Below are 24,768 nucleotides of genomic sequence, written 5' to 3'. Positions count from 1 at the left end.
GCATCATCTCCATCACCATCAATCGCATCAGAAGTCAGGGATGACTCTAATCATCTATTGCACACTAACGCGCCAGTTGAAACACGCGCGCCTATCGCTATCGCATCGCGCGCGCCTATCGCTATCACCTCGCCAGCAGTCAGGGATGACTCTAATCATCTATTGCACACTAATGCACCGCTAGAAACACGCGCGCCTATCACTCTCGCATCGCTCAAGGAAGAAACCTCGCCAATCGCACCATTGCCATCACCGCTATCACCATCCACATCATCAGAGGTCAGGGATGACCCTAAACATCTATCGCGCCTTGGCGCGCCTATAGAGGAGCCTTCTGCCGCATCAGAGGCTCAAGTCGCACCTTGCATCAACCAGAGTTTGTCTCTGGAAATTCCAGATGTCACTCGCGATCACGCGCATGTCGCGCTTTTTGCTTCCAGTGACTATCGCGCACCGGTAAAACATCCGTGCATCACGCTGCACAACCACCAAGCAGAGCATGTCTCAGGCGACCCTGGCGCAACTCAGGCGCACCATATTGCGCCTGAGGACGCGCAATGCGCGTGCCTAGAGGCACGGTATATTTTTCCTCATCTTGTTTCGCGTTTTTTGTCTCTTTCATGTTTAAAGCTCTTAAGGAGCTATATGACGCTTCCAAACACTTTAGGTTCATCTTCGCACCACCCCTTGTTCACGCGCCATGATTACGCGCATCGCGCAATACGCGCGCGCATTCCCGCGCCTTGCGCATTCATAATTCAAGCAGAGTCTTCGCACTATCGCGTTTCTATCACTTCTCCCCTTTTAAATCACAATTCTTTCATTCAACACAAAATATATTCTAATCAGACATCCAGGCGCGACATAGGCGCGCGCCTGACACATACATATGCGCCTAACCCCCCTATCATCACCTTTAACTTTGCAATCTCCACATTTATTCGCATTCTTCGTACTTTTGCTTACCATGTCAATTTTGTTCCTGCGCGCCTTGATGAGCACTATTCTCCTTCACCTATGCGCCTACTGCGCCTTGATATACCACCCTTACAGCCCATTCACGCAACATTTGCGCCTAATTCTTCACTATACATGTCTCTCGCTAATGCATTTGCAGAGAAATGGCCGTTCCTCGCGTGTTCGGCCAATATAATTAAATTCGCGCGAAATTGCGCCAAGGCGCGCACATCGCGCGCATCCTATCAGCTTGTAGGGCGCCTCTACACCCCTTGCTGCGCCTCCCATTGGCGCGCCTTCAACCTGCAGCGCGTTGTGCAGGAATTCATTCTGCCAGTTACAAGCCCCCCCAAGCGCGCCAACTGCCTCGCGCATTCCAACCCTACCTTGGGTCAAGCGTTAGCTCGCAAGAGACGCGAAGCGCGCTAGCCACGCGCACTCGCACGCGCTCAAGGAGGAGGATCAAGCGCCTCAGCCGCGCATCAAAGGAGGAACATATACCAACACTGTTTCATAGGATATTGTTTGTTTTACCCTGGGTTTCGTCCAGTGCTCTTTCATTTCATTTTCTCTCATTATAACACTGTCCAAAAGACTAATAACACACTGATATATGCATATAGGAATCACCTAGAAGAAAAACAACCATAGATCGTGCCCGCCTAGCTCAATAGTATATTTCCTCTTCGCACGCATGACGCGGCACCATGCTCCTTTTCACCTTAGAACGCGCACATATGCGCGCAGTCTTCCCACGCTCACGCGCATATACGCGCACATACGCTTCACGCGCGCGCGTGCGCGCTTCCCGCGCCTTTCTCATAGGAAGGTGTAGATGTTGACAGCTGCACGAAGAAGACAAGTCGGATAGGACATCCGCAAAGTTTACCATTTTCCCTTCATATTTTCACTTATAGTTTTACTCATGCTGTTCAAACCTTTAGCAACTAATATTTAGCACGCCTAGTAGGACTTGGTTTGGACATGGATTGGATTGCTCCTGGACTGCGCCACTTCGCGCCATCCCCACAGAATACAACACATGCGACACTCATGCGCGTCCTCGCGCACTTTCCCGCGCTATATGGATATGCGCGCATCTCGCCCACGCTTTGCGCGCCACATCCATATCACCCTTGCATCATCGCCCCACACCCATGGCACATTAATCACATCAGAGTCACCCTTGCAATCCACCATGCTACGCTTCATTCCCGCGCCTTCACGCATAGCGCGCGCGCATTCTCGCGCCTCGCGCGTAACATGCACGCAACTTCCCGCGCTTCACACATACCATTCTTATGATCATGCATTCATCGCCCAACAACCAAAGCATCGTACATGCATCGCACATGCATACTATCACGCGAAACCCTCACCACACACGCACTGAGTGGGGACACTCAGAATTTAAGTCCCTGGGAGATGTAGAGAATTATGCCTCTCATGGCGTGATATGGTGCTTTACACTAGGAAGTACATAGCACGAACTTGTAGCGTCACTCTGTGCACTACCCACAGCTATCTCTATATGACGCGCAGCTTTCCCGCGCAACGCGCGCCATGCGCGCACCATTCCCGCGCTTCGCGATGTATACGCGCGCGCGCGTTCCCGCGCTTGCGCGCCCTATGGCGCCAGCCATCCAGAAGCATCCATCCACTGTCCACCAAGCTCCCTAGTGCGTATATTTCCATTTCCTTTATTAGCATAGTTCCACCTTTATTTTTATCATGCATTCTCACTCATATATATATTTACATACCTACTCGGTAGCGCTTCAGCTCCGCTTGACCGCGCTTAGGCGCGCTATATAAGCGCCAGCAGTACATACCTTTCGAACCTTACTTTTCCCTTGAACTTACTAGTTATCACCCACTATTTACTTAGCAGTACATAGTAGAAGTCTATTGGTCTACACTTTGCATCTATCTTTTCTTATATTGCTTTATATCATCACTTAAGCTTAGTCTCTTTTATTTCCGCTTACGCGCGCGCGCTTTCCCGCGCTTCGCGCTAATACGCGCGCGCGTTCCCGCGCCTTCGTACCTTGCGCGCACTTGCGCTTTCTCACGCTTCGCTGAAGCGCGTACCTCTAGATCTTCGCAGCACTCGCTTCCCCTAGGGTCGAACGCACTTGTCTCCTCAAGAATAGCAGACTAGGTAACGCGCGACCTCACAACATTTTATAGATACAGTTAGGAGCATCCTTGTTCCTCATTGTATTGTTGTTTCTACATCGGGATCTAGACCTGGACCGAGCAAGAGGGGCAGGGTCACATAGCGGCACGTCTCGTTCTGTGTCTCGCGCAAATTCTCGATGTCTTTCAAATCGCACTTCACATGTTTACCCCCCAAATTGTATTACTACTACGTGCCTCCCTCCTCAGATTGAAATTGTACTAGTACTACCGCATCATGATCGTTTTCATTGTTTTGCACGCTGTCATTGTAGTCCGAGTCACGGCAGTACTACACTAGTATGATATAATGGTTTTTTCACTGACCCACTAAACGGCCTACTACTCATGAACATTTGGACCACCACTGGCACCTTCTTCCATTTGACCTTGTCATAGCGGTTTCAAAATAGCTGGCATGCACGTGCTTAGTACGCCTAACACTAAGTCACTAAGGCACTTCAAGACTCTTAGACTCTTACTGGTCTCTGCACCGAGCTGCCGCGGCCTGTCCGCATCGCACACACTTGGACTGATGGATTTGCCAGCCCTTCCGTACGTGACTACTACTATGTACCATACTAGCCTTGGTGCTTAGTACTAGTAACTCAGGAGGGCGTAGCTCAAGTCTACGAGGTTTACTCCAATAACATTACTTCCGATAGCTTGTTGTCGACCTCGGGGGCAACTTTACACAACGGTTGTATTGGTCTGCGGCGTCTGAAAAGTCAGTGACTTGATTCTGTATAACGCACCTTTTCTGACTTGTTTATAAGATTTACTAGTAGGCACGGTGACCCTCAAGTCAATACCCTGGAGGAGCCTTTTGTAAATTCCTGGAGTGTCCTAGAAGAGCAGTCACTGTAATACACCATTAAGTTCGGTCCACCGCGCTCCTGGTTCTAACTACTAATATGCCAGTGCATCCGTCGTACCAAGTCTGTCGCTGGGACTCTCCCTTTCATCTCCGCACCTTCCACCAGGTTCACTAGATGCATTCATGAGGTGCATGCTCGTATCCCGAATCTCAAGACGTGTTCTTGCCGAACATCACCTTGCGCTCTCAAAGTCCCTTGGAACCAACAGCCTCAATCACCCCGAGGACCCACACGTTGGCATCATTTACACTGCGCTCAACCTCAGGGATTCCATTGACAAGTGTGTCGCGCTCTTGCATGGCAGGCCACACGATATAGTCGATGAGATTGGGGAAAGCGTGCCAAATCGCGGATGGCCGGAAGTGATCGTCGATGGTCACGTTGACACTAAGTTTTCCTACATACGTGAACACCTCGAGTAAATCTTTTCACTTGCATCACGTTCAATCTCACCCACGCCTCATTTTCTAGGTACATCATATTTGAACTTCTCAAAAACGTGCAGGTTCTCGGATCACATCTAAAAGAGCGGTTGACTGATGGCGTTCTAGGCAATAACCGCTACTGGACTGGATCACAGGAGTTCACCTAACCTTCCTCCTATACGAGCTACCATCGTTCTTGGCGAGAACGACGTTCGGGTGAGAATATCTGATCAAGGTTGGCACCCCTTTTCTCGCCTACAGATGAATGTTAAGGCAATATCTATAGGTGGTGGACTCTCATCTGCTCGGATCAAGTCACCTTCCGACCTCTTCTCTTTTTCTCACATTCGCAATGCAACATGCATGGATGACGCATGGCTGGGCGCGCTACGCTCAGCCAGTTCGAGAGGCGTTAAAGCTACTGAAAATACGCCCATGGCGGACTGAACAGTCGAATGTGAATTCAAACAATAAAGATTCTGAACGCAGCGAGGCTGGCATTGATCCCAGAATAGGGCTTGGCCTACCTACTATGAGTAGTAACATGTTTACACCGTGCGTGGTTCTTGGCTAGTGCCTTCATAACGGTTAACTGAGCTACCTTTACAGGTATTTCGGGAGTCCTGGAGCTGGTTTCCCTGAATGGGCTGGGGTGAGTAAGCTTTGCCCATCGCATTCAGGCCTCGTGTTGACTTTATGAAGCAACAGATGTATATTTACGCTTACCCAAGCTGGTGCGTTTTTTTTTTCAAGTCAGCGGGTATCAACATGTGACGCTGGGCTAAGGGCATTTTATATTTAGATGGCCAAATATAAAATTCATATTCATATTCATATGAACCTTAAGGGTATTGAGCTATCGACTGCCTGCACGTGAACGTCACCATACATATTACCATGTGTTGTTCAACTTCCTGTGGCATCAAATAATGCAGCTGGTGAGGTCAATTCTACCTGATATTGATATTTGTTGCATGCGCGTTTACAGTAGAACATTGCTCAGTGAGGGCACGAACGCTACGTTTGTCTTTGTTGGTATCACGAGGCAGCACAGCACCCATCGCACCCATCACACCCTGGCAGCATTCAACCAAGCTTCAGACACCACCTTTCCTTTGTGTTGGACGCGCGACATTGCCGACAATACAACAATCTGTAGAGTCTGTGTCGTTCGTACGCTCGGGCCCAGTACTCTCTTGCCAAGTCCTATTCCGGCAAAACCTTTCCCAATACCAGATGAACTTGGCCTGATAAGAGCGAGGGCGTCGTCCGTTTCGAGGCTATGGTACTACATAGACCTAGTGATGCGGCAGGGTATGTGTATATTTTGTGACTATCGTTATATAGACGCTGATTGCCTGTTACCAAAGTAGCACAGACCCATTTTCATCATTCTAAGTCAATGTGCCTCGTGCAGTACTATATCCTCATCGTTATGTCAACTTGAAGCTTGCGCCTTCTTCCCTTTACCATTCCTTCCCCGTTTCCTACGTTCTGCCTTGATGTAAGCGTTTTCAACATAACTATGAAAAGTATATGCAGCGCCTTCTGACATGCCTATTTTTTCTTTGTAGAATCCAGAATTGAAATGAGCCGCGGTCGACAGGTACAAAATGCCCCGATCTTTCATTGTACCGATATATTGACGGAAATTCATGGCAGGATAGCGAGAGTGGACACTCGTCACAACATCCTCGATTTCTTGCGGCGGTTCATCGTCACTTGATTCATCGTCATTATCCAAATAAAGTGCATATGTTCTCTTCAGCGGCTGAGGCACCGCCTGGCCTTCTTGTTGTCTGCCAAGGGCCCCCTTGGAGATCACGAATATGTTGGATGGTAGGAGGCTCTGCTCGGTTATAGCAGGTATGTCTGTCCTTTGTTTTGCTGGTTTGTCTTTGGGTGTGGGCTCCTGTGAAGGTAGGTCAGATTGTGCAAATCACTCACATACCAAGTCACATACCGTATTGAGGATTTCGATGGCAACTTTCTTATGTCGCCTCCCAGAGCTATCCGCCCTTGCAGCTTTGAAAGCACTGTCGATGTCGTGCACAGTTAAAAGCCGGTGGGGGGGATCCGTGCGGCGGGCGGTAGACAACCGCCAGCCTAAGTGTTCGTACAGTTCTGGAACATCCATGATGGAGTCAAATATGTCTTGCCGACCATCTGATTCGGAGTGCAGCTTGCCCACATACGTGGTCGATTGGCTCCTATCCATAGTGTGTAATGGCACTCGAAATTCGACTAGCATAACCGTGAGCATCTCCACCTGACTCGGGGTCATTGCTTGCACAACTTACTTTTATCAAGCTTGGGGGCCTGGTACTGTTCTGCGGTATCAGTGATATCGGGTAATTCTGGACGAATACCAAGCAGATACGCAGCGGTTTGTGCACGAGTGCGCTGACGAACAGAAGAGACTGAATTAATCGTAACACTACTGCGAGGTCTACGAGTCTCCCGTCGTGCATCTGAGCGAGGCTGTGACATGACGATTCGGAGAAAATACAAGCTCATCACCCACTTTGCACATGTGCCTTTTATCATGCTCTCAGCTCAGAGAAACGAGTTGCAATAACTTCAGACTTCGGCCAAAGTGCATGAGTTAGTACGAAAACACTTGAATTTACTATTATTTCCATGACGCCGACGGCACAGCTTAAACTTCCCCACCCAATATAGCTCGAAAAACAATGTAGACACTGACGGAAAGTTGCGGTAAACGATTACTGCATCCCGAGTCACGTCACCCTGCCAAAACAGGCGAGAGAAACAACGGAGAAACTTACAAATGCTCAAGATTTTCTTCAAGGTGAGTCAGTGAAGTTCCACCGGTGTAGGGATTCATTTCTGGTTGGGCTTGTAGAGACTGTTTTTACCTTACCTTATGTTGGCACTTTTGTAGCTTACATAATCAAGCAATCTTTTCACCAGTTACCAGTATGAGTCTGAGTGCTCAGTATTTTTTTATGATATTTCCTCTCCTCTGAGCCTTGAGCCTGGTCCAGAAACCCTTTAGGGTCGAATAGCAGCTAGGTTCTGCAAGACCCAACACATTGTTCAGACTCACCATCTGAATTGTTGTACCTTCAACTGGAGCCCACTGCGAGGGTTTCTTGTGTTTCTAGGCTCTCCAAGCTCTCCAATCATCCCCCAAATTCGCCTATTATCCAACCACAGTCATTCATTACCAGCTTCTCCCACATTCCCACTTTTCAGCATCTTCTCCTCCTCCCCAGCGCATTGATAAGCATTTTTCCCACGCGTTTTTCGAGCGGATCTCTCGCAAACTTAGGGTCGTATTACCCACGTCCGTACGATCATTTTGAGCCCTGGCTCATCGAAATTGGAGCAGTAGTTGTGGAGATATCGAGTTTTTGGTGTTTTTGAGAAGTTGAGGGGAGATAAGGGTTTTCTGGGTGCTCAAAGGCCTGTCTCATCTAGCTCTTTTGGACATTTACCATCCCTCAGTGGCTCTGTCCATTGCCCCAATCCGCTTTTTGATAGGACCAGCCCTTGTTGCCCTGCACCATACCCCTTCCTCCTCCTCCCTCTTGCACCTCCGCACTTTTCGCACTTTCACCAGCCCATTTCGCATCGAAACCCCATCGACCCTATATCCGTTTTGAAGCCCTCGTTCATGGCTTTCATTCGCGCATATCCGCGCCTTCGTGCGTTCAGCCATTCGCTCGCTATCCGCATTTGCGCGTTCCCCCCTATTTTTTCGCCCCATTTTTTGTGTTTTCTTTATATCTCGTCGCCCCGTGATCGCGCGCCCATCGCCTTAGGCGCGTTCTGACCGCAGTTTTCCGCTCTTTCTATCCATCCGATCAGAATTCCGATACGCCCGCACGCGCCCTCGCTATCCGCACTTCTCGCAATTTCCGCCCTTTTCCACCATTTCCCTCATTGCTCACTCAGTTCTCCACCAAACCTAGTCAACCCTATACTCATTTCGAAGCCCTCGTTCGCCTCTTTCTATCTGTCTACTCCCCATCGTCATCCATGCAACCATCATCGCATTTATTTCACTTTAGCATCGCTGCTCCTCCAGTACTAAAAGCAAAGTCTGGAGGATATCGTTTTATTGCATTGCCTGACCCTCACTCACTGGCGCAGTTTACCTGGCATACGCATCAAGGAAACAAAAGGTGTTTGAGGACCCCCAGGTTAGTTCTCTTAAGTTTAGCTTAGCTTTGGTTTGCATAGGTAGATGACTGGGGACAGTCATGATTTAAAGTTCCCATGAGATGTAGGGATTCATTTCTGGTTGGGCTTGTAGAGACTGTTTTTACCTTACCTTATGTTGGCACTTTTGTAGCTTACATAATCAATCAATCTTTTCACCAGTTACCAGTATGAGTCTGAGTGCTGAGCAAGTTTCTATGATATTTCCTCTCCTCTGAGCCTTAAGCCTAGTCCAGAAACCCTTTAGGGTCGAATAGCAGCTAGGTTCTGCAAGACCCAACATTGTTCAGACTCACCATCTGAATTGTTGTACCTTCACCGGGCTAGTATATTATGAGAATGCTTATCACCATGACTAACTATACAGGAACGATATATAAGATAGCTAACCATCCTACGGCTCATTTGTTCTACACCCTTTCGTCTCTCCTGTTATCTGACTCGGATTTCGCAGCATGTCTGCATCAGGGCATGACTCAGGAAGCCCTCCTTCGGGGATGATATCCCTGTGTGTCCCAACCTCTCCTCAGGCTCGGGTGAAGAGAAGAATAGCCACCTTGATGGAAGAGGTCGAACTCTTGAAGCAGGACAAAGCAACCAAGCAGAGGTGCGTCAGACTTGCTCAGACTTTTAAAGACGCAGTCTTAACTTAATTTCTTATCAAGGAAAACAACGTATTATGTTTCACAGGGTCGAGCAATCCGTCGTTTGGTCGCCTTGTACACTCCTATAGAGGATTTAATTGCTGAAAACGACCGACGGTGTGAATATGAAGATACTTCCGGCGTTTCCACTGTAGAGTAAGTACTAGTATTCATCTTGCTTTATCATGACCATATCCTGACATGCACCGGCGTGACAGGCAAGACCGCCTACAACGTAGTTATGTCGAACTTGTCAAGGCGTTGCCGTGGATTCACGACAAGATAGCAAGTCTTGACGACGAGGAGTCTGAAGACATGCTTAAAAAGGTCTGTTCATGAACTTCTTATGTCACTTTTTCCTCATTAGTACGATTCAAATGTAGCTCAAGTGAGGTGCGGACTCGGCTCGTGGCGATGACACGGGTACCCTTAAAGAGCTCGTAGCATCATGGGTAAACATCGAGTTTCGTCCAACTCCTCTCATCTCGACCAACGACAAGCATCATCGAGGGTTTGTAAACGACACATGTGGTAAGCTGCTCTGTCCAGCGGAATGGTGCTGGGATGATCCTGCGTAAGTGATATTCCGTATTCTTTACTGTCTTCATTTATATGTCGCTGATACTATGCGGTCCAGTGTCAAGGCCGGCATTCGAGACCGTACGACCGCTTTCATCGTCTCCGAAAATTCATGGCCCCTATTTATGTATCAAAACTGTGCAGCTGACGCCGGCAATCTAGAGCACGGTCTCATGAAATCTAAGCTATTAGTGATGGTGAGCTGATTTTTCTCATTGGTTCGTGTCTCATAATCACATCGCAGGGGTTGAAGGCCCTCTTTACCTCTCCCTCATCTGCCAGCGAGATGGATGGTGAAGGTCAAGGCACCGATATAATCGAGAACAATCGACGTGCACGGAGACAAGATCAAGCCAAGGTAAAGACATGTGTTGCATCTATTATCGGTATGAGGAAGGTTACTCCTCGGGCGATTGCATATACAGCTTGTCAAGTAAGCATCGCCCTATAACCATGATGTAGATGACGAGTTTTGCAGATCCGATTCGCTCTCTCTAGTATCACTTCATGGCGCAACGTAGACGGAGATTTCGATTACGAGATATTCTGGACCAATATCGTAGATTTCTTCGAGGATGCTCCGGGTCCAGCTGCGCGAGCCAGGGTCAATGAACTTCTTGAGTGGTGGACCAGGTAAGCATGGACTGTCAATGAGTAGCATTGATCGCTAATTCCTGTACAGAAAAGTTTTTGGAAGAAATCACAGACAAGACTTGACGTCGGACGTAATTTCCCGGATGTCCGTCCGTACACTTGCTGCTCAGAGACTAGCGATGGAAGATGCTGCATTGGATTCTGACTCTTGACGTTCATCGCCGTATCTTAGTGCCTATTGTTACTCAGTAATATACTCTCTGAAACTAATGTGATTGTGGTCTCCCATATCTGCCAGTGACACCCCGTGAATGAATCATTGTGTGACAACCCTTAATCTTTCTGTCAGATACATCTATCAATCGACGTACCGCGTATACAACAAATATATATATATATCGATAATCTGAGTAATTATACTCCTGTAGACAATAAGAAGAATATGCCGATTTTGTGATGAACAGATGTGGTGATACTCCTGCTTACAACGAGAAAAATATGCTGATTTTCCGATAGACAGGCGTTGTTACACTCGTGTATCCACCAAGATGAAATTGCCGATATTCTGATGGACTAATGTAGTTATACTCCCGCGTACGGCAAGAAAAATATGCTCATTTTCTGAAATATAAAATTGGACGGTGTGACTTGTCAATGAGTTGCATCTGTTGTTGTATAAGAAAATACTCTTTGTCTATGATAACACACAAGAATGTGCGAGATTGGCAAACTTAGAAACTCGAGGTCAGAAGGGGTGATATCTGATGGACGGGTGTTGTTATACTCCTGTATGCACCCAGATAAAATTACCGATTTTTTCATGGACAGATGTAGTTGGTACTCCTGCATACAACGAGAAAAATATACTATTTTTCTGAAATAAGGAATTGAACGATGTGACTTATAAGCAAGTTGCTTCTGTTGTTGTAAGAGAAAAAACTCTGCATATGTGATAACGCGCGAGCATCGGCGAACTTAGAAACTCGACGTCAAAAGGGGCGGAGTTGTAAAGATGCCAAAGATGACATGATATTACAATGTAGCACTGCCCATGTGTGGTGGCAGTGCTGCGCCAAAATTCTGAACATTTTGAGACGTCGTCGCTATTGCTAAATCTTTGAACTTGCTCGACATTCTAGAGGTTTGATTTTACACAAGGTGATGATCTGATGTTATTTGTCTTTGGAAAAGCTGATCAGAACGTACCGACTCGCTCATTCAAGGTATTTCGAGAACCAAGTGCCTTGATGTGAGTCGCTGGAGGCTTTGCTGGTAGAAGAACTCTCCCTCAGTGTTTGGAGCCTCTCACCAATTTGTGAACTATAACGTATATGCTAACATCTACCTTGTATTGAGAATAGGGCAGTCTTTTTGTTGCTATATAAATCAAGTATTTGCGGCACTGTGTCGCGTTGTGTCTGACTGCGTAACAAGGTAACAAATTATGTGTGATATATCTTGCATTTCATTTAGGTAGTATACTTCGTGTTCATTCACACAAGGTGACATTTTCAAAAAGTTGCAAACGCCTGAAAATCTATCTCTTCTTCAGTATGTCTCCCATTGGCTGAGAAGTATTTTGATATGCTAATGCCTGTCGCAGTTGCTTCATCCGCCAAGTGCAGCTCTTGTGATTTGGTTTGCCAACCGCTTTTTGAATGAAGGATTTTGGACGCTAGCACTTTGTAGCTGCTGCTTGAGCGGCATGGCAAAATCTCATTTAATACAACAATTTCCAATATCAACTCACAGAGCTCCACCTGCGCCGTGAATGCGAGAACTAGACAACACAAACCAGATGATCAAGACTTTCAACTGTCATATTTTAACCGAATTTTTTCATGCAAGGCATGGTTCTATTGGTTTGAAGATTGCAAAAGGGTGCGGTATTCATGTAAGTAGCGACCTTTGTGCTCGTCTTGGCAATAATGGTTCCAAAATCCACTTCATGAATTGGCATCACATTTTTCATCCATAGACTAGTTCACGTCTTAAATCGTACATAGAGGCTAGGGCAACTTGGTTTATTTATTTTAAAATTCGTCTTTCCTTCATAATGCCAGACATTTCCAAGTAAACCCCCCCACCAGATTTACGGCGATTGTTGTGATTACTAGTAATATATACTTACATATGAAATTGTAATTTGTTCACCGATTCACTGATGTTCGTGAGGTGTTGAGAGGAAATTGCATGTGAGAAATGATATGTGACATTCGATGCGAAATATGTGGTAGAAAGCGATCATAATGCACTTCCCGCTACAGTGAGGGACATGAGATGCTGGCGCTACAATATTAATATTTCTAGAATCATCCTAAGATAGGCCTCAAGCAGTTTCTGCAAACATCACGTGATGTGACTTGCTGTGACTCTACTTGTGATTACTGCATTTGGTACCGGGACTCCAGAAGCATACTGGCAGCGCCGCAGCGGTGATACAGAACAAACTTGCAGGATTTACAGTATGTAATAAAATTAGTAGGTACATGTTAATATGAAGACTATGTTTAATTTAAGTGTGCACTCTCGAATTCTGACATTATTGCTGAAGGGAGTACACGATGGCCTCGGTATTGCTTTGCAGCCCAGGCAGCTTGTTTGCCATTAAGTCCTTTATAATAAGCATCCATGAAACGGTGTGATCTGATGGCAAACCTAATTTTCATTAGTGCCATCTAAGTACACATCAGAAAAAGCATGACACTTACTTTCGCATGCTGGTTAGAGGAACTGCATCCAGTGATTTTATGACATTATGTTTCAGATTAGCTTCCCCAGATGATAATGGGTAGCAGCGATATAGCCACTTTGCATACCCCCAGCATTGTTCAATAAAGCTGAGCTCACAATGAAATTTTGGAAGGAAGAGCACCTTGAAGCCCTTTAACCTGCACACCCTCTCCAAGTTTGACTCGACATTAACAAAATCTGGCTGGTTATAGAGAATTCGGCGACAACAACAAGAAGTGGAACCACGAGGACAGTTGAAATCCTTGCACTGAGCCTTCTTTTTGCTGACATCGAAACCACGCTCCTCTAGAATTTTGGCCATTCCCTTGAACAACCCATCATTGTGGCTGCGTGCTCATCGAAATCCTCAAAGCCTTCAACCGGTCCCACGTTACACTCTCGTGGTCTCGGCAATCCAAATCCAAGTTAGACTCACACTCTGATTCTGCCACATCACTATACTCCAAATCCATATCCACTGAGTCCTGCAATGCAAGTGAGGATTCTTCAGACAAATTTGCATTTACTTGAAGGTGGGTACTGTGCTCCGAGTCCATAGTAGCTGTGTGGTTGTGCTCTGAGTCCATAGCGGTAGTGTGGCTGCGCTCCGAGACCATAGCGGCAGTGTGGCTGCGCTCTGAGTCCATAGCGGCACCATTGTTCTTGAGTTGCACAAAAACCTGACCTGAGGCTGACAGAACAATCTCAACTGGGAGCTTAGACTTCGAAGGTGTAGAATTGAATGGAAAAGTGGTTTCACAGCCTGAAGCTACTACAGAACTCGAAGCTATGTCTACTGGATGACTCTGCACAGGCATGAGCATTGATTTCAAAAGTGAGTACAATTGAAAACTCACATTTTCTTTATCTACTGATATTTTCCGCTTTTTTGCCTGACTCCCTAGGTTCTCGATCGCAGACCGGACTTTTTGTGACCATTTTGGCATTTTGGCAGGTTTCAGTATCAGGCCGATGGTAGGTGAAGCGGAGTCCAGAGTGTTTGGGGGCTCTATGTACAATGTATGCCTTAAATCTTGCTTGTGTTGCCATCTCCTCCTTCAATTTCACACAAATGGTAATTCTGGAACGGATGATTTGTTGAAAAGTACGTATACTACAACTCTTCTGTTTCCGTTTTTTTATACCTTGTCGCCACGGACATCCTATACACATTCATTGCTTTTGTCACGTTTCATCACACTTTGTCACGTGATGTTTGTGGAAACTACTTGAGGCCTATCTTACATAAATTACATCGGTGAAATTCTCGGCTGTTCCCATAATTAGACTGCCTACCTTTTGCTTCCGAAAACTGCAGTGGCAGCCTGAGGTGTCACATCGGGGTGAACGATATTTAAAAGAGGTTTATATATTGTACAAAATGTGAAGACAATATTTAATATTTAAACTAACATAAAGATGGGTGCACAACTTCAAATTTTGGTGGTGTTTTGTGTGTAATCCAAAATATCAAATATTCACAACCATATTCCCACAGACAATATGTCAACAAACATAAGAAATATAGTCAGATTTTTCATGTCTGCTTCAACTTAAAGTTCAATTTCCATGTAAAACTTTGGAGAAAACTTGAAGTTTTACAGATGACATGACATTAAAACTCGATTTAAATGTCAAGCTTTGGCAAAACTTCAGGTTTTCTCCAAAGTTTTATGTAAGAATCAAACTTTAAATTGAAGCAGACATGGAAAATCTGATTATATTTATTATATTTGTTGACATATTGTTTGTGGGAATATGGTTGTGAATATTTGATATTTTGGATGACACACAAAACACCACCAAAATTTGAAGTCGTGCACCCATCTTTATGTCAGTTTAAATATTAAATACTGTCTTCACATTTTGTACAACATATAAACCTCTTTTAAATATCGTTCACCCCGATGTGTGTGGCCGGTACTCCCTAGACTCGTGACCAGTCTGACGTACGTCACATGAGAGTGGAGAATTTTTGACGTAGTCAGACTGGTCGATCTCAGAGAAATTTGGCAGGCGAAGCACGGAGTTTGAATTTTAGCAGGTGCCGGTTGTGCCGGATGTTGTCGTACATCCAGACATTGTACAGACACTACTGTTTTGCTACATCTCTATGTTATGACCATGAGTTTCGACATTGGTTCTGTATTGCCTATGTCCATATCAGCTTTGAATGCTCTCGAAAACCTTCCAGCAAACTTTACAAACACACTTTCAACGATACAGATCCAGCAAGTACTCGAAGCTTTTGCGCACCTTGATTTTGTCTCAAAAGGCACCAAAATTCCGAAGTTATTCCAACTCAAGGCTCTCATATCTTTGCTTGCAGGAAGAAATGTGGTTCTTCGAGCTGCAACAGGCTCCGGAAAGACACTCTGCATGATTTTACCATTGTTTCTCTCCCCCGACAAGATGGCTATCACAGTGACACCTTCATCAGGAAATCGACCCGAACTTGATATGACTGGATATAAATGGTAAAATGATATCAAAAATCCACTGAATTATATAAGATTATATACAAAGATAAAGCTTGATACAAGCACAACAAATAGCTATTGAATGGACAAGGGTTGCAAGAAAACTGACAATCTGATGTAGATATATCAAGTCTTACAATTGATTGCAAGAAAACCAACATTCTGATGTTTGAAATATCAAGTCTTACAATTCATTGACAGAAAATCAACATTGTGATGCAGATATGTCAAGTCTTACAATTGTATCAACAATTCTCTATCAATTGATCACCACTATCAACACTTGCAAGGTATTGCACTAGCCATGTCACATGACAAATGCTTATGTAGGTCTGAGTTTGAAAGATTTCACCAACTTCGACTCTATGCGCTTTTTGTAGCTTGGTGTCTTTGTTGTATTTGTACAAACTCATCCTACTTTCTAGGTTTTGATCTACGGACTTGGTATCCTCTTTCTAATGAAACTACAACGTGATGGGACTTCGTTGGATGCGTTTGTTAGTTTGCTTGTTTGTTTGTTTTGGGCGAAAGCCCCACAGGGGCTTTCCGGCCTGAAACATGGGTCCGTGCCTAAGGTGTGAGGTGAGCTGTGTTCCCATGTATTAGGAGAACTATGACGCACTCAGTGAAGCTTGGGGCCCTTTCAACTAGGAGAAGTGCTTCTTTTCACTGGACTGGGGGGATGGTGTATCGCGTGAAAGGTTCCAGTACTGGTGAGGCCTGAATGTAAGGTGCGAGAATCACAGCATGCTCTCTGAGATATAGTGTGAATGCTTCGCTAGACCACCTTCCCATCGTTTTCACGACTTCGAAAGGCACTCCATGCAGAAGGTACTCTAATGTTCCCCCAATCCTAAGTCTGTGTCCTTTTAGTTCTGGTAGGTTCACTGCCGCTGTTGCTGATGCTATTCTTTTCAACAGTTCCTTCTTCGATAAAGGACGCAGTCCTTTGGTGTGTTTCCACGCGAATAGGTGCGCATCACCGTTTGCTGGATTGATTCTCAAGTGATTTTCCAATGCAGCACTAGGGTCCGACGGCCCTTCTTGCATTGCCCAATATGCGTCCTCTCCTTCATTTGGAGAACATTTAGTGCTCGGTAGGTGGAATTTCATAACTGGCAGACCGTTGCGGTCTGCTGCTTTGGATACGCCGGATCTCGTTATATGTTTATTTGGATCGAATTCCTTGATTGCGTTTACTGTGAACTCCCCTAACCTTGCTATTGCATAAAAGGTCATTGTCAAGCACGCGAAAATGGCCGCATCTAGTGGTGAATTGAGGTCTAGGTGCTCATGAATGATGGATAAGTACACAGGTGTGAATGGTAGCTGTTTGGGACGTTTGGACAACTCCAGTGCTGCAGCCGCAGCTCCATCTAGCACCACTTTCAACTCATTGGGTGGGATCAACCAGCTCCTTCCATGAAGTAAGTGCCAGGCTTTTAGACCTGCCGCGTAGTTAGCTAACGACGATCCGGAGTAGGATCCTGCACAACTGCAGAGAAAATCTAGGAGGAGACTGCGAGCAACTGGACATCTGTGCTCTTCCACGATTCTGTTTGTGTCGCAGAACACATGGAACACCAGCAAACCCGCCCCATATGTTTCTTTCGTCGATTGCACCCACGACGACCCAATGACGTCAAGGATTCGTTCCAACTGTGCCTCCGAAATTTCATGTCTAGGAGACTGCGAGGTTACCGCTATCTCTTGTCTCGTACTATCTCCCGCTGGTAACCACAGTCTTAGTCGGTCTCGCGCAAGACAATGGGGGCGCAGGGTGGAAGGTTTGGGTGTCAAATTAAGTCTATAGTTCTGGGGAATGGGGGAGGGGGAAGTATCTGTTACATTTGGTAGCGGTGCTCTGAATCATGAGTTCTTATGTTTCAGTCATTGTTGAGCGCACTGCTGATGAAACCTTCTTCTTCAGAACGGCTTTCTCTTGCTCAGCTCGGCTGCTTGCAGTCTGCGCAGCTCGCGGTTGATAAGTTTAGCTGCTGGGGCGGAGTAATGGCCATCGCGCAGGAGGCGGAGTTCTGTGGCAGACAGTGGTTCTGTAGCGTCGATGAGGAAGGTACCAAGCTCTGTTGGAAGGCTGATTGGGGGAAGAAGAAGGCTTGTTGGTCCATATATTCCTCTGGATGGTTCATCTGCTGGGTTGGAAGCGCTTGGGATGTATGTAGTGACGACGTCGTAAGGGTAGGGTAGAGTGTGAATAAACTCGTTGATTCTACGAAAGACTTCGTTGACTTCTCAGTTTCTGTGTCTCCTCTTCCACCATCCTTCAACGACGCCTGTGTTATCTCCATGGACGATGATGTGCTTGCCAATGCCAGGCAGAGAGGTGAGAGTGTATATGAGGAGTTCAAAAGCCACTGCCTCCGCCCATCCGATGTCTCGTTGACCATTGTGCGTTTTCCACCCTGGGATTAACCTCCAGGCCCTCCAGTAGTTACCTATTACAATGCCTATTCCAATTCCTGAGCTCGCGTCTGAGAAAGCGAGAGGATTTTCGAGTTTGATAGATGGGTAAATTGCTCGTTTTACACTGCCAGGACTGAAGTAGCCTAGCCCACCATTCTAGATCCTTCTCTACCCTGCTTCCTGCTGGATGCGGAAGGAAAGGCTTAGCGCCGCAGTGGGAAAGTATCTCCTCGAGGCTTGTTAGGTATGCCCTGCCTCGTGGTACTGCTTGGCATGCGTGTAGTAACTTGCCATATAGCTCTCGTACGTCTTGTAAAACATGCGCTGGTCTCTTTCTCCATTCGTCGATTGCTGCCAGATATTTGCTGACTTTTGCCAGACTCAGTGAGACTATCCTTTGTCCGATATCCCAAAGGAATCCTATATAGATTGTTGTCGATGAGAACGGTTAATCTTTCAACAATTCCCATATAATGCCTAGGATACTTGACAACTCATCGATATCTTGCAAGCTAAATGCAAAAAGCTCGTCGTGTTTCAATCTCGGTGAGCGAAATGAAAGGTCTTGTAGAGGCTTTGAACAGTCCTCACTCAATTCCTCCAGTTTTCCTGTTTCCCAACACGTGTCGCTGAACCATAGCCTTGCGCCAGATTGTCTCATCCCTTCTTTCGCGAAGACTTGATTCCACTTCTTTCTCTTATCATTGTACGGCTGTAAGTACTCTCTTCTGATTCTAAAAAAGATATGATCGTCTACTCATTTTTCTAATGGGCCGATGCCATTGCTCCTAAAGATTTCGGCGCCCGCATCTGCTATGTGCCCGTATACTCCTGCCGAAGGGGTGGCTCCGAATGCAGTGCATGTGTCAATGCAGAAGTGGGAGTCTGATACTCTTACTATTCCTGCCAGCCATTGCGAGGGGCGCAGTGGGATTGTCCAGTATGCTTCCACCACATCTCTTGTGGCTGCCTCTGAACCTGGGGGAAGGCTTGCAATTATTAGATATATGTTCGAAAATTTGCCCCATGTCGTCGGAAAGTCGCTGGCATTAATGTAGGAGTTTATCGAGGGATTAGGATGTGAAACGTTTGGGGATGCTGGAAAGGAAAAGTTTTGTACTATCCTGAATTTGCCTGGCTTAGGGATTATGGACAGCGGCGACAATTGAAACGGTCCTATGAGACTTTCCAATGATTCAGCTCGAAAGGGTCCAATGTACCTTCCTTTGTCCAATTCTTTTCGGATGATACTTTCAAACTCGTTCTGGTACTCGGTAATTGAACTTTTATTTGGTGGAACCTGCATAACACTGACAGGAGAAAAATATATCTTGAAATGCCCAAGAAGTCCTGCTCTTCGAAGCTCCTGTTCCCATGTGTCAGCCTTGTATGGCGTCAGCAGTATCTGCCTTCTGTGCTCTAGGGCATCTTTGGGCGCCATGCATAGTGGCTCCACATCCTGAACAGGCATGGCGCGCATCGTGTTTTGGCATTGTGCATCCTTCTTCCCTCTGCCAAGTGGTACAGAGTTACTTCCCATCTTTAGCCCAAAGGCCTTTGTGGATGTGCTCTGCGCAGGTCTCAAACTTCTTGTCCCATGTTTGCTTGGCCGTACACTCGATGGTGCGGTGTGGGTGTCTTCCCAGACAGACTGCACAGCAAGGTAATGGGCCCGCATTGACAGTGGGACGGACTGTTTGTACCTTCTTGTTGCTGGACGAATAGTCCTCTGCAGGAGTATATGGGCGCTTCTGTGAAGCTGCGAGGTACTGCGGTTGAGCTGTTACAAAAGCTGCTGCCGCTTGCTGTAGTGACACATAGGGGGACAGTGTAGTTCCCAGTGTTTTGATTTGATTGAATTGGGCGCGTGATGGCCGTGAGGGAATAAAGCATATGATAGCCAAGGTAAGGTGGTATATGATAGCCAGGGTGTAAAGGAGGCACACGATGGCCGGGGTGAAAGCACATGATGGCCGGGGGGGTAAAGGCACACGATGGCCAGGGAGTAAAGGCACACGATGGCCAGGGGGTAGAGGCACACGATAGCCAGGGGGTAAAGGCACATGATGGCCAAGGTGTATGAAAAACGGCGCGCGATTGCCAGGGAGAGTACAGTTTCGTACAAGCCCATTTTTGTTGGCATGTGATTGGCCGACAGGAAAGACACATTGCACGACGACAACGAGTTGTAATTGTTAATATACGAGAAAGTTTTTTAAGAGACTTTTCGTTAGGAGTGGCTGCAGATCTGCGATGACATTTACTGACCTGAATAGCGATAGCCGTCTCCTTTTCTCTCTTCTCGTTGAACAGCTCTTCTCTTGCTTCAAAAATTAAATCTTGATTGAGGTCTTCGAGGCTCCATCCTTGTGCCGTTCCTATAGTCTGATGCCAACGTCATTGTTGCTGGGATTGATATAGTAGTAGCGCTCGTTGTTTGAGCTGATCTGGTGAATGGCGCCAACGATGTGTCTGTAGAGCAGACCAAAATTGTATATGCATGTCTGTCTGATCATCAGGCCAGTCGTACAATTGCATCATTGTGATCATGCGAGGGGTGGCTTCATTGAATTCTTCCCAAGACAGATTCTCGTCTTTCACAACCGGAGCCGCTTTCGGGTCCTTTACTGCCACTGCTGGGATCCAAGAGTGTAAACCGTCTGCTGCTGGTAGCATTACCATAGCTTCCAGTTCCGCTATTAAGTTGGACAGTTTCGCGTCTTCAAGACCACGGTTGGTGAAATAATGGAGCTCGCAGTAGTCTCCGGATTTCATCTTCCTTATAGCATATTGCGCTGGGAGAACAGTGGGGTTGGAAGGTACTTTTCCGTGCACTATGGGCGCGTACTTAGTTTTATTCTTCTTCCGTTCCTCTAGATGTGCAGCCTCTTCTTCCTCCTTGCATTGTTGCTGATGTTCTTCCTCTTTGTCCTCTTCTCTTTGCCTGGCCTCTATCATGTGCTGTTGTCTGAGTGCCCAACAGTCTTTCTCGGCATTGTTAGCTAAGGTCCATAATGCTGCTAAGGCCCGAGCTGCATTTTCATTCGAGAGGCCTTCTTCTACTAATTGACGCCACGAAGCTTCGTGTTCTTGTGATGTGAAGTCTGGCCTTACTGCCAGAATAGGATCTTCCATTAGTAGTATGGTACTTCATGGGTCTTGTATGCAAAAGATGAAGCTAGAGTAGTGAGCTTTTGATGAAAAGTGGCTCAGCTGCGAGGTGGGCAGAACCAAGAGGTGCTGTGCCACCTCGCTTATTTCATGCTTAGACTTAATTCTAGGCCTGCCTCGGCCAGCCTAGCCCGCCAACTTGTCTTCTCTTGTTTCACTACACTCACTTCTGGCTCTTCAAGCCAACATCCAAAGTTCCCTCCTTTTTTATCCTCTCATGGTGGTACCTCTGGCCTTCTATGGTGGTTCATCCTCCTCCCTGGTCCTCCCTGGCTCCTCTCTGGTTCCTCCTTGGCCCTGGCCCCTCCTGGTCCCTCCATGGTCCTCCCTGGTCCCTCCTGGTCCTTCCTGGTCCCTTCCTGGTCCTCCCTGGTCCTCCTTGGCCTTTCCTTGTGGTATCACTCTTTTTCCTTGGGTCAGGTAACTGATATCTCCCTCTTTTGTTGTTGTATCATCTCTCTCTACTCTCCTGTATTAGTATTACATGTATATACCCTAATACCAATCAAAATTTGATTTTATTTATAAAATGATAAAATGAATATAAAGATTGAAACTTTTTAATAATTTCTTGTCAATTTTATTTGAAGTTGTCTGGCATTATAATACTTTGTCAAGGATGGCAGATATTTGCAATATGTATCATAATTTTGTCTTTGGTGGTTTTCCCCAGTATAGTCTAACCATTTAAAGCTTTGTAAAGCTGAGTGCAATTATGATGGATATTATATCAATTTTATGCTAGACAAAGCTTTATAATGCTATGTTATTCTCAGGTCAATTGCCTGATGTTTAAAATTGCTTCAAAAAGATCATGTACGCTGAATATTTGAATATCACTCTCATCGCGTGAAATTTGCGCTTCTGGATTATAGGTCAAGGAATTTGAGGAGTATGGGGTTCGTTCGATTGCAATTAATCATGACACTCCGCATGATAAGACACTCTGGAGTGTACGTGAGAGTGTTGCCTATTGGGCAGTATTTGTATGACATTTCATGCAGCATGTGTCCAAAGGAAGTTTTCATAACCTGCTTGTTGCACCAGAGCAATTCTTTCCAGAAGGTGGACACATTCCGCGACTTGCCCTGCAACTGAATGATCAAAGTTTTATCAACCGCATCGGTTTTTTCTTCATTGATGAAGCACACTTCATTTCCACTGCTGGAGAAGCCCAAGCAGGAGAGAAGATTCCGTTCCATGCAGCATACAGCAAGCTTGCTGAAGTTTTGATCCAGCTTCCAATTGATGTTCCTGTGGCCCTCTTCTCTGCAACTCTTCCGCAGTTGATACTTCAGCGGATTGAAAATTCACTTAAGCTGTCATCTGATGCAACAAGACAAGATCATGCTAACTACCAATCGTCCTAACATCACTCATGCAGTAATTCCTATGGTAGACTCACTCAAGAATCTCAGTAACCTCGATTTTCTCATGCCCATTCCCTTGCATCCAGCAATGGCTTATCCCCCGAAATCTCTAATTTTCATCGATCACAAGCTCAGCACAGCAGCTGTCACAAAGTATCTCAATGCTTGTTTACCTGGAGCTGTTCGCCGAGTCTTCAAATTCAAACATTTACATTCCAGCATGTCACTTGAACACTGTCACAACCCAATAACAAATCAATGCTGGGCAGAGACTAGGACTCAAACAACAGAATAATCACAAAGAGGAAGTGGGCAGCAGGTACATCTTGGTATTGCTCACTTGGAGATACAAGAGGTTTGAACTAAAGAACTACTGACTATGTTGAACTACCTATATACACATATTGAAACTGAGATCGAAACTGAGTATGAACTAACTAACCAATCAGAATAATTAAAGGTATCGTACAATTCTATATATAACTATGATGTCATGACATGTGCCGCAGCTGCAGTAAGACTCTGGAACATTCCAAGAGTGTCGCGTGGCATGAAGTCATCAGGTTCGGCATTGTCCGATAAATCACATGACTCTGGTAATTCTACAATAGACGCAATAATAGGAACTTCTTCTACAGTAAATGTATTCTTAGGAACAGGCACTGTGACTGGGCACTTAAAGGACTTAGAATTGAGGAATGAATAATGGTTTGTATTTGAAACTCGTGACAAACACAACAAATCTGTGTTTGATGAATTCCGGAAGCCTGATGGACTCATTCAGGGTGTGGTGGCTACTTCGGGGGCATCCACCATGACTGTTCCCAAATGAGAACTCCGCAAAGTGATATCTAATGTGATTCCACTCTTTAGGGGATCAATGTCATAGATATACACCTCGTAGTGCAATTCGGCATCACAATCAACATTTCAGAGCACGAGCAACGGGCTGGACGAGGTGGACGAGATCATATGGCATGCATTGTCCTGATGATTGTAGAGAAATGGGCATACAAGGATCAGAATGTTGACATCACCCCTTCTGGAGGATCAAAGTCCACTATGAAAGAGAAACGGACTGATTCAGCAATGCTTCAATTCGTGAATACATCAACATGTCGGCGACAATTCTTAGCTGAATATAACAATGACACGACGGTTGAAGGTAAGTCTTATCCATTTGCGAAGTTAAGTCTCATGGTGGTGTCAGCTCTTGATTACGACAGCATGTTTTGCTGTGATCAACATGCTGATCAAGCATTCAACCTCAACCACTGGTTGCCAGGTGAAACTCTGCCCTCCATTCTTGCACAGTCATGCCTTGACATCTCCATGAATGTTGATGAACGAGCTCCACTCAAGAAAGTACGCAAGAGATACCGTCCAGTGGTGCAACGAATGCCCTTAGAAGAACTTCTCAAAGCATGGCACGAGACAGTCTCATCCAACAAACCTGATATCAAGGGCTGGCCATCTGATTGGATTCTCGCTGATCAGCATATAATCAAGCTCACATGAGAAGAAAAATCAAGCCTCAAGTCAGCTGCCGATATCATGTCATTGCTAGAGGAGAGCAGAGGTGGGCTGCTAATTTTGCAGAGCAGGTTTATCAAACCATCGAAAGCTTCAACAAATCTCCCCCACCTAAGCCTGTCTGAGTGCCTGAAAAATTCTTCTGTCCCTGCTATAGCTAATAGTCCACAACTTGGTGGGCCAGAAATGGAGAAGAACCAGCGGTTATCTCTATCCCCTGGACCTTCTACAAGCGATCTCTATGACACGGACAACACTATTGGTCAATCCTGGCAGCCGCACATCATCTCCAGCTTGTAGTCATTGCTCGACACCAGATCTGGACCCTTCTCTTACAGCTGCTATGTGCTGGCAACAGGTCTGATCCTGATTCGTTCAATTTTCGGATTCCAACATCACCGAACCCACAGCCAAAGAAGAGGGCTTTGATAGGATGACACATTGGTTTTTGTTACATGTTTGTGTTACACTACTCTTCATGAACCCATAATTCAACTGTATTACCAACTGACAATGTCTCAAAATCATCATCCTCGTCTGGAAGAGGAGCGCTATTATCCACCCATGCCCTGTAAGCTCTTGAGAATGTAATCAATCCTTTTGATCTCAGATGA

At 45.9% G+C, this 24,768-nt stretch overlaps 7 protein-coding genes across 7 annotated transcripts; 4 read left to right on the top strand and 3 right to left on the bottom strand.

Annotated features, from left to right (window-relative positions):
* Positions 1–4,057: 4,057 nt before the first annotated feature.
* F5891DRAFT_1239069 (uncharacterized protein) lies at positions 4,058–4,861 on the top strand (the record flags this gene model as incomplete). Its single annotated transcript, XM_041369690.1, has 4 exons — positions 4,058–4,431; positions 4,485–4,512; positions 4,565–4,673; positions 4,725–4,861. Coding segments are annotated over 4 exons (648 nt in total), but the record flags the coding sequence as incomplete, so codon positions are not given.
* A 1,015-nt stretch (positions 4,862–5,876) lies between these two features.
* On the bottom strand, positions 5,877–6,928 carry F5891DRAFT_1190969 (uncharacterized protein; the record flags this gene model as incomplete). The annotated part of the gene is made up of 3 exons (XM_041367391.1): positions 5,877–6,350; positions 6,402–6,682; positions 6,739–6,928. 3 exons carry the CDS (start codon positions 6,926–6,928, stop codon positions 5,877–5,879), a joined length of 945 nt encoding a protein of 314 aa, XP_041223876.1.
* Positions 6,929–9,081: 2,153 nt separating this feature from the next.
* Positions 9,082–10,655, top strand: F5891DRAFT_1190968 (uncharacterized protein; the record flags this gene model as incomplete). The annotated part of the gene is made up of 8 exons (XM_041367390.1): positions 9,082–9,233; positions 9,292–9,426; positions 9,489–9,601; positions 9,664–9,844; positions 9,908–10,046; positions 10,094–10,282; positions 10,328–10,482; positions 10,532–10,655. 8 exons carry the CDS (start codon positions 9,082–9,084, stop codon positions 10,653–10,655), a joined length of 1,188 nt encoding a protein of 395 aa, XP_041223875.1.
* Positions 10,656–13,514: 2,859 nt separating this feature from the next.
* Positions 13,515–14,123, bottom strand: F5891DRAFT_1190967 (uncharacterized protein; the record flags this gene model as incomplete). The annotated part of the gene is made up of 2 exons (XM_041367389.1): positions 13,515–13,982; positions 14,034–14,123. The coding sequence occupies 2 exons, from the start codon at positions 14,121–14,123 to the stop codon at positions 13,515–13,517; spliced, it is 558 nt and encodes a 185-aa protein (XP_041223874.1).
* Positions 14,124–15,330: 1,207 nt separating this feature from the next.
* On the top strand, positions 15,331–15,609 carry F5891DRAFT_931320 (uncharacterized protein; the record flags this gene model as incomplete). The annotated part of the gene is made up of 1 exon (XM_041373962.1): positions 15,331–15,609. A coding segment is annotated over one exon (279 nt), but the record flags the coding sequence as incomplete, so codon positions are not given.
* A 4,868-nt stretch (positions 15,610–20,477) lies between these two features.
* On the bottom strand, positions 20,478–21,215 carry F5891DRAFT_955796 (uncharacterized protein; the record flags this gene model as incomplete). The annotated part of the gene is made up of 2 exons (XM_041375360.1): positions 20,478–20,855; positions 20,916–21,215. 2 exons carry the CDS (start codon positions 21,213–21,215, stop codon positions 20,478–20,480), a joined length of 678 nt encoding a protein of 225 aa, XP_041223872.1.
* A 126-nt stretch (positions 21,216–21,341) lies between these two features.
* F5891DRAFT_1190964 (uncharacterized protein) lies at positions 21,342–24,139 on the top strand (the record flags this gene model as incomplete). The annotated part of the gene is made up of 6 exons (XM_041367388.1): positions 21,342–21,671; positions 22,127–22,204; positions 22,256–22,614; positions 22,670–22,802; positions 23,495–23,786; positions 23,832–24,139. The coding sequence occupies 6 exons, from the start codon at positions 21,342–21,344 to the stop codon at positions 24,137–24,139; spliced, it is 1,500 nt and encodes a 499-aa protein (XP_041223871.1).
* Positions 24,140–24,768: the final 629 nt, after the last annotated feature.

This window comes from Suillus fuscotomentosus (assembly GCF_016647785.1).
Source record: "Suillus fuscotomentosus strain FC203 chromosome Unknown F5891scaffold_40, whole genome shotgun sequence".
NCBI lineage: Eukaryota > Fungi > Basidiomycota > Agaricomycetes > Boletales > Suillaceae > Suillus > Suillus fuscotomentosus.
The sequence above is the reverse complement of the archived record's forward strand: the minus strand, read 5'-3'. Positions and strand labels throughout refer to the sequence as shown.